This window comes from Chlorocebus sabaeus, chromosome 6 (genome assembly GCF_047675955.1).
Source record: "Chlorocebus sabaeus isolate Y175 chromosome 6, mChlSab1.0.hap1, whole genome shotgun sequence".
Lineage (NCBI taxonomy): Eukaryota > Metazoa > Chordata > Mammalia > Primates > Cercopithecidae > Chlorocebus > Chlorocebus sabaeus.
This window is the reverse complement of record NC_132909.1, coordinates 8,314,375-8,328,323: the sequence shown is the minus strand read 5'-3', so window position 1 is coordinate 8,328,323 and position 13,949 is coordinate 8,314,375. Positions and strand designations below refer to the sequence as shown.

The following is a 13,949-nucleotide window of genomic DNA, read 5'->3' as shown; positions in this document are numbered from 1 at the left end:
GACCCTCTGGTATAAGGCGGTCCCGGGGGAGTGAGGAGAAAGGGGGGGTCTTGGCGGCTGGAGGAGGAGTAGTTGCGGGTGAAGATGGCGGCAGCCGAGGCCGCGAACTGCATCATGGAGGTGAGCGCTTGGTGCGCCGCCGTGGGCGGGGGGCGGCTTTGGGTCAATGTTTCACGCTTCTGTGGTGGGGAAAGGGCTCTAAGTTGGCGACATGGGGTTGGAGGTCCCCCGCCGCACACGGGGGCGCCGTACGCTCCACATCCGGGGATATCGTTTGAGGTGACGGCTCCCTAGCTTTCAAGGGCCTTCGGCATCCGGCCTAGCGGAGGGTCTTATCCCCCCTCCCACGTGGAGGAGGGCTGGGGGCGCTTCCGGCCAGGCCCCCACGTGGCCGCGGCGTGGTGGGTGGGGAGGGGGTGTGCCGAGTCCGGTGGCCCGGCGGGCTCCACGTGCGGGACAAAGGCCCCGCCCCCGGCCGGGGAGGGGCGCCCGGGGGGGCGGGGTGGGGGTCCGACCCTCCTGAGGCCCCCAGCCCTCCTACCCAGGGACCCGGGCACACGTCGTGGGGTGGGATCGACCTGGGGCCCTCCACGATGTAGAGAGTCTTTTGGGAGGAGCAGTGCCTTTTACAACCTCCTTCCGAGCTCCAGGGGCATCTCTTGGGATATCGGCCCTGGATTTGCGCGTTCTGGATTAGGGACTGGAGGAAAACCAAGAATGGGGCCTCCCCGACCCCATTTCCCCTCCTAGAGTTCTCCCCCTCACCCAGGGCTTTAGGTGTTGGGGGATGGGGCATGCCCCTGTGACCTCCCTCTGGGTGGTGGTGGGGCATCTAGATGGAGATTTTCCCATTAATAGGCGCCGTGCACCCCCTTGTGGCCATTTCTGGGTGTGTGGGAGGGACATCTTTTTCATGGGGCGTGTCCTGAAGCCCACCTCCCGTCGGATTTCTTCCTGGCGGGCGGAGGGAGGAGGGTACGTCCGCTGGGAAGGAGTTGTGGGAAATCCGTAGGCTGAGAGCTTTACCCTCTGCTGGAGCCCTTTATCTCTGCCGGGCCTTTGTGAGGGCGGGAGATGACCTCCCCCTTCCTGAAGCCCTGTGTAGGGGTCCTGAGCCCCGGGGTCCTGAGGGTGGGTGCCTGAAATGGTTTCAAGTGAGGTTTGGTTCTCGTGCAGCCATGTGGGGGAGGTTTCAGTCTTGCGTTTCAAGCCCTCGGGCTGGGGTTGTCTGGCAGTAGTTTTCAGTGGTGGTGATAAATGGGCCCCAGCGGGAAACCCCCTCAGCACCTTTCTTATAGGCATCCCCGCTGGCTTGGGAGAGCTGGGGGGAGGGTGCATGGCCTGTGATGTGGCCCTTCTTGGAGTGGTCACATCTGGAAGAGATGTAATCTGATGGGGCCTCTGTCCTTCCACCCCTTTACCCATAGCATTGACTGGAGGGGCAGGTCAGCTCTCAGCTGTCAGGATGCAGCTCCCAGGGGTCACTGTAATGACTTCGCACCCTCTTGGCTGTCTCCTGCACCTGGGGCTCTATGGGTGGAGAAAATAACTTTCCCAGAGGTGGCCTCAGGCTTGGCCGCACCTGGAAGTCTTCAGGGCCTGGGATGGGTGTCTGAATGGGGGCGATGGGCTGACTCCCCAAGCTACTTTTTTTTTTTTTTTTTTTTTTTGAGACGGAGTCTTAATCTGTCACCCAGGCTGGAGTGCAGTGGCTTGATCTCGGCTCATTGCAACCTCTGCTTCTTGGGTTCAAGTGATTCTCCTGCCTCAGCCTCTTGAATAGCTGGGATTACAGGCACCCGCCACCAGGCCCAGCTAGTTTTTGTATTTTTAGTAGAGATGGGGATTCACCATGTTAGTCAGGCTGGTGTCAAACTCCTGACCTAAGGTGACCCACCCGCCTCTGCCTCCCAAAGTGCTGGGATTACAGGTGTGAGCCACCGCGCCCCCAAGCCACTTTCTGGAGCCCGCTTATTCTTAAGAGGGTCTAGGAGCTGCCCATCCTCCATGGGACCTTACCTTCGTGGGCAGAGGGTCATAAGGAAGAGGGTTGGTTCCAGCTGGTTTTGTTTGGGGCTCCTGAGTCCAAGGCAGGAGCTGGGGGTTGGGGTACTAGCTCTGGGGAAGTGCCCGTGTGCCACACCTCTATTCTGGAATCCTCTCAGACATGAGACTGGTTTGCAGAGGTGGCAGATGCCCTGTGGGCATACCCTGCCAGCCTCGTTCCCTCCTGCTATTCATGGCACCCTGGGATAGGGGTGTGTGTGTCAGGAAGTGTCACCTAATCTGGGGGAGATTAGGTGATGAGAGGGAGCGACAGCTGGCGGTGGTGGGTGCCAGTTCCCCTGGCCTGGATGGGGGAGGTGTGTGGTCAGCTGCCTGGCCAGAGAGGGGCAACATGGGGGCAGGCCACCATCTCTCCAGCCACAGCTGGGATAGGAGACCCCCTTTCTTCTCCCCTCACTTTTCCCATCCCTTTCTTAAACACCCCACCCCATTACTTGCCCTCTTTGCCACCACTCCCCACCAAGAAGGAGAATTGCTGGAAACCCCCCCCCCCCCCCCCCCCCCCCGCCAGAGCCCAGGTCCCCGCGCCCAGCCCTCCCGCAGCCACTCCCAGTAGCTAATCCTTTCTCCCTGTTACTCTCTCCTAGAATTTTGTAGCCACCTTGGCTAATGGGATGAGCCTCCAGCCGCCTCTTGAAGAAGTAAATATCCTTTTGTGAGACCCCTTCCCACCCCGACCTCCACATCAATATATTTTGCCACACATCTGGCCCTTTCTTGAGGTCTAACCATACCCCTCTTGCTTCAAACCAGTTTACTCCAGGACCCCAAACACTTAGTAGCAACCCCTCCAGGTTCACAGCCCCCGCTGGCCTCCCCCAGTATCTCGGCTACTTCCTTAACTCCACCTCCAACCCCCCTTTGCCCTTCCCTGTGTCTGCCCCCATTTTCCTTCCCCTCCCCTCCCCAGCTGTGGGCTGAGCTAGAGACGGGGGCAGAGAGACTGGAGAGATGGTAGGCATGGCTGAGGTATCGGGGTGCTCCCCTGGATGGTGCTCTGTGGGGGTCTTGGAAGCGGAAAATGGGGTTGTTAGGTTTTGGGGTTCTTGGGGGGCAAGATGGCAGGCGGGGGCTGTAGGGTTGTAATGGTATGATTTTGGGGGGTTCTATACTACTGTTCAGGGAAAAGTAGGGACCTGGAGGTTTAAGGACTGTGGGGAGCCCCCAGATCTGACCCATGATCCCATCGGCCCCCTCCCAGGTGTCCTGTGGCCAGGCGGAAAGCAGCGAGAAGCCCAATGCTGAGGACATGACATCCAAAGATTACTACTTTGACTCCTACGCCCACTTTGGCATCCACGAGGTCAGTGGGGACAGCCCCCAAGGCCCCAATCTTAAAGGGGTTAAATGTTGGGGAAGGGGTGGAACCTGTTTTCCCACGCATGCGCACTGCTTCCCCTGGCAGCAGGCCGTCCCTCTGCTGCGCACCCCTTAGGGTCGCCTCGCCAAGTCGTTGCCTTGGAGACCGAGGTTAGCCTGAATCTCTGCAGGGGCCTCTCCCCGATGGCTGGGGTAGGGGCGCGCATGCGTGCTTGGGGCCTTAGGCAGAGGTCGGGCAGGGCCCACGGTCTCTGCCGCCCTCTAGTGACCGGCGGTGGGACTGCACCTGGTGCTCCCGGCCTGACAGCTTCTGCACCCTTGAGATCTGAGTGAAGACTCTGAAATCCCAGAACGAAGCAGGAGTGGCATTCTAAGAAATTTTCTTTTCCCCCTGAGGCCTTTTTCATAAAATTATGGCAAAATATGCATAAAATTGCCATTTTTCATTTTTAGAGACAGTGTCTCGCTCTGTCGCCCAGGTTAGAGCGCATTGGTACAATCGTGGTTCACTGTAGCCTCGACCTCCCCAGCTCAGGTGTTCCCCCCACTTCCGCTTTCGGAGTAGCTGGGACCACAGGCGTACGCCACCACTCCCAGCTGATTTTCTTATTTTTCTGTAGAGATAGTCTTGCCTTGTTGCCCAGGCTGGTCTCAAACTCTTTTTTTTTTTTTTTTTTTTTTTTTTTTTTTGAGACGGAGTCTCGCTCTGTCGCCCAGGCTGGAGTGCAGTGGCCGGATCTCAGCTCACTGCAAGCTCCGCCTCCCGGGTTCACGCCATTCTCCTGCCTCAGCCTCCTAAGTAGCTGGGACTACAGGCACCCGCCACCTCGCCCGGCTAGTTTTTTGTATTTTTTTAGTAGAGACGGGGTTTCACCGGGTTAGCCAGGATGGTCTCGATCTCCTGACCTCGTGATCCGCCCGTCTCGGCCTCCCAAAGTGCTGGGATTACAGGCTTGAGCCACCGCGCCCGGCCAGGTCTCAAACTCTTAGGCTCAAGTGATCCTCCAGCTTTGGCATCCTGAGGTGCTGGGATTACAGGCATGAGCCTCTGCCCCCAGCCTGAGGACTTGTAAAAGCCGAGGGTTCGCTGGTTCTTAGGTGGCAGTGGTGAAGTCTGGCCAAGATGGGAGTTGAGTTATCTGATTTTTTAAAAAGGGAAACTGGCTGGGCACGGTGGCTCACGCCTGTAATCACAGCACTTTAGGGGGCTGAGGTGGGTGGATCACCTGAGGTCAGAAGTTCAAGACCAGCCTGGGCAATATGGTGAAATCCCATCTCTGTGAAAAATAGAAAAATTAGCCAGGCATGGCGGTGTGCGCCTGTAATCGAAACTACTCGGGAGGCTGAGGCAGGTGAATCGCTCGAACCCAGGAGGCAGAGGTTGCAGTGAGCTGAGATTGCACCATTGCACTCCAGCCTGGGCAACAGAGTGAGATTCCGTCTCAAAAATAAAATAAAATAAAATAAAATAAAAATAAATAACTGAATAAATAAAAAAGGGAAACTGAGGTGCATGGAAGGAAGCAAGAGGACCGAGTTCTGGCCCTCCGAGCTCTCAGGACACGCTGTTCTCCAGCTGGGAATGTGGGGCCCCTCACGGCGTCTCTGTGCCGTTCTTCCCTCAGGAGATGTTGAAGGACGAGGTGCGTACCCTCACATACCGCAACTCCATGTTTCACAACCGGCACCTCTTCAAGGACAAGGTGGTGCTGGACGTCGGCTCGGGCACCGGCATCCTCTGCATGTTCGCCGCCAAGGCCGGGGCCCGCAAGGTCATTGGGGTGAGTCTCCGGGGCTTCCAGCAGGGCCAGGCCTGGGGAATGGAGGGGGCCCATCAGGGCTCAGGGATGGGCCAGAGGGGATGGGGACAGGGGATAGGTCTCACTCTCCCTTCTTCCTGGGCCCTCAGATCGAGTGTTCCAGTATCTCTGATTATGCGGTGAAGATCGTCAAAGCCAACAAGTTAGACCACGGTGAGCCCAGAAAGAGGATGGGTTTGTGGGAGTGGAGGGGGTGATGCGCCGCTTCCCTAGGGCCTCTGAAGAGCAGTGGGGTCTACGGATGGCCACAGATTCAGCGGCTCCCCACCCATGGTCTTCTGGGCTGCCGGCCACCTGAGAATCTGAGTGTCAAAATCACAAGCTTAGCGCCTCCGTCTTAAAATTAGGGCAAGAAGCACTCTCTAGTTTCTTGAATGAGTAATAGAGTCACATGGTTGGCTACTGTTCTCACAGTGAGAAGCCTGCCCTGTTTCCCAGCTGCCCTCCTCTGAGTTTAACCAACACTAACTTCTAGAGACGTCTGGACCTACAAACACATATATATGTAAATGTGTTTACATTCACGCGCATAATTTTCACGCCGGTAGCATTTCATACCAGCCTCTTGCCCTTGGCTTCTTAAACACCTGCTTGTCATGTCGTTTAACACATTCCAGGATGTTGCGGCATCCACTCTTTTCCGTGACCACCATTGTAGGTACATCCCAGCGTTTTTTTTTTTTTTTTTTTTTGAGACGGATTCTCGCTCTGTCACCCAGGCTGGAGTGCAGTGGCGCGATCTCAGCTCACTGCAAGCTTCGCCTCCCGGGTTCACGCCATTCTCCTGCCTCAGCCTCCCGAGTAGCTGGGAATACAGGTGCCCGCCACCATGCCTGACTAATGTTTTTGTATTTTTAGTAGAGACAGGGTTTCACCGTGTTAGTCAGGATGGCCTCGATCTTCTGACCTCGTGATCCGCCTGCCTCGGCCTCCCAAAGTGCTGGGATTACAGGCGTGAAATTTTTTTTTTTTTTTTTGTATTTTTTTAGTTGAGACGTGGTTTCACCATGTTGGCCAGGCTGGTCTTGAACTCACCTCAGGTGATCTGCCCACCTTGGCCTCCCAAAGTGCTGGGATTGGGGAATTTTTTAAAAGAGATTATGATAATGAACGTCCAGGTCCATTTGAAGCAGATCCTCACTGTGATGTAATTTTCCGGGCAAATGCGTTTGCATGTGTCTTATCTAATAGATAAGGCTGTTTTGAGAACGTGACCATGCTGTTACTTATATCAAGCCTGCCCAGTTAAAAACAAAATCGTGGCCGGGCGCGGTGGCTCAAGCCTGTAATCCCAGCACTTTGGGAGGCCGAGACGGGCGGATCACGAGGTCAGGAGATCGAGATCATCCTGGCTAACACGGTGAAACCCCGTCTCTACTAAAAATACGAAAAACTAGCCGGGCGAGGTGGCGGGCGCCTGTAGTCCCAGCTACTCGGAAGGCTAAGGCAGGAGAATGGCGTGAACCCGGGAGGCGGAGCTTGCAGTGAGCTGAGATCCGGCCACTGCAGTCCAGCCCGGGCTACAGAGCAAGACTCCGTCTCAAAAAAAAAAAAAAAAAAAAAAAAAAATCGTGACTGGGCACGGTGGCTCACCCAGTTCACATAAAATTTCTGCTCCTGCCTCAAAAATGTCCAGAGCCATGTATGAATTTTAAAACAGTTAAGAGGGTTCATGGCTTCTGCTCACCGAGTTCTCTGAGCTGAGTGGGGTCCCCAGGCTGTGGCCCCCGGGGGAGGGGAGGGGAGGGGCAAGCCTCCTGGGGGCTGACGTGGCCGCCCTTGTCCGCCCGCAGTGGTGACCATCATCAAGGGGAAGGTGGAGGAGGTAGAGCTCCCGGTGGAGAAGGTGGACATCATCATCAGCGAGTGGATGGGCTACTGCCTCTTCTACGAGTCCATGCTGAACACCGTGCTCTACGCCCGGGACAAGTGGCTGGTGAGGCCCCAGCGGATGGGTGCAGCTCACGTGGGCTGGGGGCCAAAAGCACTCAATTTTTCCCACAGACGGGACTTACTATGGGGGTGTGGCTGCAAGGGGTTAGAAGGCCACAGCCCGAGCCAGGTGCGACAGACCCTGGTGGGAGATGGTGTGATGTGGGGGGGTTTGTAGGAACAGGAAAACCGTAGCAGGGCACTAGCCCAGGTGCTCCGGCCCCAGCAGGCCTCCCCGGGAGAGGTGAGGTGACCGAGAGCTGGATGAAACATGTGGAGGGGTGGCCAGGGCAGGTGTTCCCTTGCTGCGTGTGGAGCAGCAGGGAGGCCCGTGTGGAAGGAGGGTCTAGAAGGGCAGCAGGAGGAGCAGTGGAGGTAAGGGGTGACAGGGCATGTGCAGATTTTGTGGGGCCTTATGGGACCCCGTGCGACTTTGCTTTTCCTCTCAGAGCAGCCAGGGAGGGTCTGAGGATCCCCAGAACCTCGAGGGACAGGAGCTGACTGAGGTGCCCCTGGGTGCCCTCTGGCGGCCGTGTGGGAAATAGACCAGGGGGTGAGGGGTGAGTGACGCTGCGACATGAGGGTGGCTCAGACCAGGGCAGAAGGTCACATCTCGGAGGCAAGAGTCAGGGCAGCGTTGCCAGGCCCCACCCTTCATGCCTTGCCCTGCCCCTCTGCAGGCGCCCGATGGCCTCATCTTCCCAGACCGGGCCACGCTGTATGTGACGGCCATCGAGGATCGGCAGTACAAAGACTACAAGATCCACTGTGAGCGCGGCCCGGGAGCGGGCGGGCGGGGCCCCGGGTAGGCTGCCGCGGGCTCACCCCCTCCCTGCCTGCCTCCCCAGGGTGGGAGAACGTGTATGGCTTCGACATGTCTTGCATCAAAGATGTGGCCATCAAGGAGCCCCTAGTGGATGTGGTGGACCCCAAACAGCTGGTCACCAACGCCTGCCTCATAAAGGTGAGGGAGGGGGTGGGCATGGCCAGGTGCCCCCTGGGTTGAAACCAAAGAGAGGCCATCACCTGGCCCTGGCATGGGACTTTGGGGTCCAGAGTGTTGGCCTGAGGTCTCAGAGCCTGACCTGCCAGCCAGAGGTGGTGCTAGAGGCCCAGGAAAGACACTTCATCCTTTAAACATCTTTGTGAGCGCTGCCGTGTTGGAACCACGCTTGGCACTTGGTGTCCGGCAGAGGACACACCCGCAGCTGGCAGCCAAAGCCCACAACCGGTACACAGGAAGGCAGGACCCGGGGCGATGAGCGGGTGCACACGCTGCAGAAGAGCAGGGGGCCAGGCTGGGATCCGAGATGTGCCTGTGGTTGCAGCTACTCAGGAGGCTGAGGCGGGAGGATCTCTTGGGCCTGGGAGTTCAAGGCTGCAGTGAGCTGTGATCACATCCCTGCACTCCAGCCTTGGTGACAGTGTTTTGTTTTGTTTTTAACTTTTTTTAACTTCTGAGACTCTGTTTAAAAAAAAACAACATGGCAACGAGTATTTATTGAGCTGGAATGTGTGAGCCGGGGGAAGCTGGGTGGTTGGCCGGGGTTCCTGTGGGGAGGAGGAAGCTGTTGAGTGGGAATGGAGAGGAGACTGGAGGGGCAGGGACCCCACCCAGGCCACCCTCCTGAGAAGCAGCGGAACTGGTGCAGGGTTTTCGGTTGGCGTTTGGATTGCCGTTTGAAGCCATCATGCTGGTGGGCTTGTGAAGGGTTGGGGAGAGGGTGGAGCGTGGAGAGGGTGGAGTGGGGTGCCTGCATTCCAGGTGGTCTGGCCAGGTGGGGTCGGGGCGGGGTGGACAGAGTTAGGGTGGCGCCGCCAGGTTTGGGTGCGGGAGAGAAGGGAGCAAAGAATCTGGGCTCAAACCGAGGCGGTTTATTGGGAGCCGGACAGGCAGGATGAGGAGTGAATGAGGAGCCGAGGCTGGGAGCCAGTAAGGGAGGGCCAGCAGGAAGGGGACAGTGAGGTCACAGGCCCTCTGGGAGCTTGAGGGAGGGAGGAGGGGATGAAGCGAGGTGGGGACACATCCCGGAGCTCACCCTCTGCTGTCCTGCAGGAGGTGGACATCTACACCGTCAAGGTGGAAGACCTGACCTTCACCTCCCCATTCTGCCTGCAAGTGAAGCGGAATGACTACGTGCACGCCCTGGTGGCCTACTTCAACATCGAGTTCACGCGCTGCCACAAGAGGACGGGCTTCTCCACCAGTGAGGCGGGGCCCGCAGGGCTGGGGGCTGTTCCTGAGCCAGGGCCGAGGGGCACCCACATAGTGGAGGGGTTGACAGAAACGGGCAGAGGGAGCCATGGGGACATGTGTGTTCCAGCGTGAGCTCTGCCATGTAGCAGTCACGTGGCCTTGGGCAAGTGACCTGAGTGTGCAGTGCCTCAGTTTCTTCATCCACAAAAGGCTGACACGGTCCCTGTCTCCAAAGCTCAATGACAGGGAGGTGACTCACGGACAGCAGTCCCGTCAGCTGTCAGGGGGGTGGGCATTCCAACAGAGGGAACACAAGACTGGGGCTGGGGCAGCAGGCCGAGGCCAGCTGACCTGCCTGCGCCCCCAGGCCCTGAGTCCCCGTACACGCACTGGAAGCAGACAGTGTTCTACATGGAGGACTACCTGACCGTGAAGACGGGCGAGGAGATCTTCGGCACCATCGGCATGCGGCCCAATGCCAAGAACAACGTGAGGCTCTGGGCAGCTGGGCAGGAGGGTGGCAGCCGGGGTGGGGAACATGGATAGGGGCAGTGGTGGGGGGGAATGGTGGCAGCGTAGGGGATGGGGGTAGCTGGGGCGGATGGGGGCAGCTGGCAGGGGCGAGTGCCTCTGCCTGTTCCCGGGTCCCTGAGCCCCTCAGCGCCATGCCTGTCTACACAGCAGATTTCTTAGTATTTACCGGAAGATGGGCCTGGGGACCCAGGCCAAAGCCCTGTCCTCCTGGTGCTTCCAGTCTACACAAGGGGATCAGTGACATGGTGATGCCAGTGGGAGGTGACCTCTGTCAGGCTGGGAGCAGGGCAGACAGGTGTTGGCGTGGGTGAGCTCCAGGGCAAGAGGCGGCCCCGGTAGAGCGCACAGGGTTTGCTAGCCCAGGGGGGAGGCATGAGAGGAGGAGAAAGGCAGCTTTTTGTTTTCCACTCCCCCTTTTTCCTCCTGAGCACCTGGTAGGAGCTGCCATCACCTGAGATCAGGGGGTTTCCAGGGGAGCTGGGGGGCTTCTGGGAGAGAGGGTCTGGGCAGAGAGGTCCAGTGTGCCAGGTTTGGGCAGGCAGGAGGATGGAAGGCCAGGAGCCTGGAGTCACCGGGAGTGGTGTGGGCTGGAAGAGTGGGTCCCGGCCCATGGGTGCGAGGGTGGGTGGCACTCAGGGCAGTCATGGAATGTGGGCCCTGGGACGCCCTCGAGCCCGTGACAGCAGCAGTTGTCAGCTGGGCAGTTTCAGTGCCCCCCACCCCCGACAGAGGACGTTCGTCACTATCTGTGGAAACATTTGTGGTTGTCACTCTGGAGAAGGGGTGCTCCTGGCATCTGGTATATAGGGGCCAGGGGCTGGTAAACGTCCTACAACCACAGGACCACCCCCTGCAAAGACTCCTGTAGTCCCTGGGGCCATGGCGCTAGCTGGGAAACAGATACTGGAGAGGGAGGAGTCCTCGGGGCTGTTGGTGACTTTATCCCCTCTTCATGTGCTGGAGGGTATGGGGGGGTCTTCCAGGAAGCCTGGGAGGAGAAGTGGAGACAGAGGCTGGACCACTGCATTTCACTGGAACGTTTGCCTGAGGAGAAGTGGGCTCGGGAGAGGTTTTCTGTTTTATGAAAGAAGCAATCACTGCGTTGTTGATGGGGAACATCTTGATGGAGAAATCCAAGGGCAAGGGATAGCAGCCAGGCTCTGCCCCTGAGTGAACCTAATGGGCTTGAGGGTGTCCACGTGGCACTGTCCCTTGACAGGGTCAGGGCAGCTGCTAGGGTGGGACGAGCAGTTGGGGTCTGCAGTGTGGAAATGGGCAGGAAGCTGGAGCCCAGCGCATGGCCTGCCTGCACCCCCCTGCCACCACCACGTGGTGGGTTCCGCCCTCATGCCCGCCCTCTCCCCACAGCGGGACCTGGACTTCACCATCGACCTGGACTTCAAGGGCCAGCTGTGCGAGCTGTCCTGCTCCACTGACTACCGGATGCGCTGAGGCCCGGCTCTCCTGCCCTGCACGGGCCCAGGGGCTGAGCGTTCCTAGGCGGTTTCGGGGCTTCCCCTTCCTCTCCCTTCTTCCCACAGAAGGGGGTTTTAGGGGCCTGGGCTGGGGGGATGGGGAGGGCACATCGTGACTGTGTTTTTCATAACTTATGTTTTTATATGGTTGCATTTACGCCAATAAATCCTCAGCTGGGGTCTGGTTCCATTTCCTGGGGGCAAAAGAGGTTTGGGGTTCCCTTCGCAGGTGCTGAGGTGCCAGCCTGAGCAGTGGGGGGACCGGCCTTGGAGCCTCCTGGTGGCTGCCATTCTGTGGATCTGCATCTCCCCTCCCCTGTCGCTAGGCCAATGACTCCCCTTCCTTAGTTCCTTCTCAGGCTCCCTCCCCTCCACAGCTCTCTCTCAGGGTCTTTGTCCCACTCTTCATCCCCTCCTGGGTCTGCGCCCCTCCCCTCTGCAGTGCCCCTGTGTCCTCCTGCCTGGTGGGGGATGGGGTTGGCGTTCCAGCACAGCCAGCCCTCAAGTTTCCCAGAACAGTCTCCCCACCTTCCCCCAACACTCACATTGTACCTCTCTGGCTGTTTTTTCCTGTTTGGGTCCCTCCAAGGCCCAACTGTGCCCAGCCCTCTGCAGCCGGGGACACTGAGTGGGTTGGGGGTGTATGTTGGGGAGGATAGAATTTCTTGTGGGGGTGTGGCCCTACTTCCTCCCCTAGCATGGCTTGGGGCTTAGGGCTGGGGACTTGCCCTCCATGGAGGTCAGTGGGAGTTGCAGCTCAAAGGTGGCAGGGCCTACCCATCTTACAGAGGCGAAGACGAGGCCCCTCTGCCTCTGCTGCAGCCATGGAGTCTGCACCCACCCTTCCACCCTCAGAGCCTGGCCATGGGGTCCTGGGTCCCCACAACACTGTGCACTGGACCTCCACATTGACACAGCCCTGGCTACACCTGCTTCAGTGCATCTGGAGCCCTCACTGGCGGGTGCCTGACACCTTGGCCTTGTTTTCTAACGGAGGGGCGCTTCTTAGTGTGTTTGTGGTCTCCCTTGCTCCACACCCTCCAGGGGGCCGCATGCACACTCGTCCTGCATTGCCTGGCCCCCCGAGGTTCCAGGGTCTCTAAACAGCTTCCCGACGACTATGGGGTGAGGGTGAGGTCACATCTACAACCGGAGCCTAGCGCTTCCCTGCCTCCACCCCTTTTCGTGGAATCCCGCTGCTCAGCTCTACCTGTGGGTGTCATCGGCCCCGCCCCATTTCCCCATGCTTTAAGGTGGGTGAGTCTCAGACCTCCCAGGGGGATAGACAGCGCTGGTGTGACCTGCACCCCCAGTGAGGGGTCTGGAGCCGCGGTGCGTGAAGCTGGGACCCGGGTTCGAATCTTGCCCCTCTGGTGTGGTGCGGCCTTTTCCCACATACTTTTGGCCTCAGTGTTCCCTGCCTGGGAAGTGGGGACTGGCCCTCCTGGCTCCTGGCTCCAGAGCCGCACCCAGAGGCGATCAGCCCGGCGCCGGAATGGGGTCGTGTGGCTGCAACTCCAGGCCACGGATCCTGACCCGCCCTGCCCACATCCTCATCCTGCTGTTGCTCCTCGCCTTCTCCGCCCAGGGGACCCGGATACTGCAGCCAGGTGAGAAACCTTGGTGGCAGCAGGGACGGTGCAGGAAGGAGACCGTAAAGGGCGCGCGCCCCCTCCCGGCCGCGGAACGGCCGGGTGATCTGTAAGCGCTCCCCGCTGGTCTTGGAGTGCTTGGGTGCCCACCTCCATCACGCCCCATTTCTCAATTCGGTTTGAACCCGGTTTTCTCCCACGCTCCCTCTCCAGGCGAGGCCAGCACCAGGTCCCCCAGCACCGCGGGCACGTCTGTTACCTGGGCGTATGCCGGACCCACCGCCTGGCGGAGATCATACAATGGATTCGCTCTGCCTCCACCAAGGAGCCCTCAGGGAAGGCCAGGCGCGAGCCCCAGGACCCCTACAGCTATGGGCGCCGCCGGTGGCGCGAGGCGGAAGCCCGGCTCGGTTCCCAGGACTCAGGCCTGCAGCGAGGGGGCCAGCGCAGTGCCCAGCTCGCTGGGTGACCTCCGGCACGGCTCGTCCCCTCCTCGACTTCAGTTTGCCTATCCGTATATTGGAGCTTCTACCCCACGTTTCTTCTCCCCTAACTCCAGCCCCTGAAACCGTATTCCCTAGTCCCTCCCCGGGCTGTGACTAGGTTGGACCCAGGAGCACAAGGGACCAGGCTGGACGAAGAACACTGACGCCCAAAGCCGAATAAACGAGAGTTCCGTGTTTCAGTCTCTGCTTCCCTGTACCTATTTCGACCTCACAGTCGGGGCTGGGTCTCTAATACACCCTTCTCCGTTATCCATGCTGCTTCTCCCTCACGGAAGTCCCACTGTCTACCTTGAATCCAACCCGCTGTAGCGCCTCCTTCTTGCCAATTCAATCCATGCACCTTCCGTGGGTGGTTTTGGTGGGCCCTCCTTACCGCCAAACATCCCTCCTCCCTCCCTGGCGTGAAAGGGCTGAGATTTGCTCCGGCACCCTACGCGCCTGACGTTACAATGCACTTCGGGGTGGGCTGTGGCCTCCCAGCTGAGCCTTGTTCCTCGAAGAGACAG

General features: G+C 59.0%; 2 protein-coding genes across 4 annotated transcripts; both read left to right on the top strand.

Moving 5' to 3' along the window:
- Positions 1 to 5: 5 nt before the first annotated feature.
- Positions 6 to 11,524, top strand: PRMT1 (protein arginine methyltransferase 1). Of its 3 annotated transcripts, XM_037991948.2 has the most exons (11): positions 39 to 120; positions 2,655 to 2,708; positions 3,269 to 3,370; positions 5,013 to 5,168; positions 5,297 to 5,360; positions 7,001 to 7,143; positions 7,820 to 7,907; positions 7,988 to 8,103; positions 9,196 to 9,346; positions 9,704 to 9,825; positions 11,239 to 11,524. In XM_037991948.2, exons 1-11 carry the CDS (start codon positions 85 to 87, stop codon positions 11,320 to 11,322), a joined length of 1,116 nt encoding a protein of 371 aa, XP_037847876.1. In that variant the 5' UTR covers positions 39 to 84; the 3' UTR covers positions 11,323 to 11,524. The 3 variants fall into 3 exon arrangements, with proteins under 3 accessions (XP_037847877.1, XP_037847876.1, XP_037847881.1); XM_037991949.2 differs by lacking the exon at positions 2,655 to 2,708 and having other exon boundaries at positions 6 to 120; XM_037991953.2 differs by lacking the exons at positions 39 to 120; positions 2,655 to 2,708 and adding an exon at positions 2,923 to 3,021.
- Positions 11,525 to 11,646: 122 nt separating this feature from the next.
- On the top strand, positions 11,647 to 13,622 carry ADM5 (adrenomedullin 5 (putative)). Its single transcript, XM_007997594.3, is given in 4 exon segments — positions 11,647 to 12,937; positions 12,940 to 12,955; positions 13,151 to 13,247; positions 13,250 to 13,622. Coding segments are annotated over 4 exon segments (501 nt in total). The 5' UTR covers positions 11,647 to 12,840; the 3' UTR covers positions 13,541 to 13,622.
- The last annotated feature ends 327 nt before the right edge of the window (positions 13,623 to 13,949 follow it).

Coding starts and splice junctions, on each gene's coding strand:
- PRMT1 (XM_037991948.2), top strand. CDS start 85: ATGGCGGCAGCCGAGGCCGCGAACTGCATCATGGAG. Junction 5,169..5,296: donor GGGCCCGCAAGGTCATTGGG/GTGAGTCTCCGG, acceptor CTGGGCCCTCAG/ATCGAGTGTTCCAGTATCTC. Junction 5,361..7,000: donor AGCCAACAAGTTAGACCACG/GTGAGCCCAGAA, acceptor GTCCGCCCGCAG/TGGTGACCATCATCAAGGGG.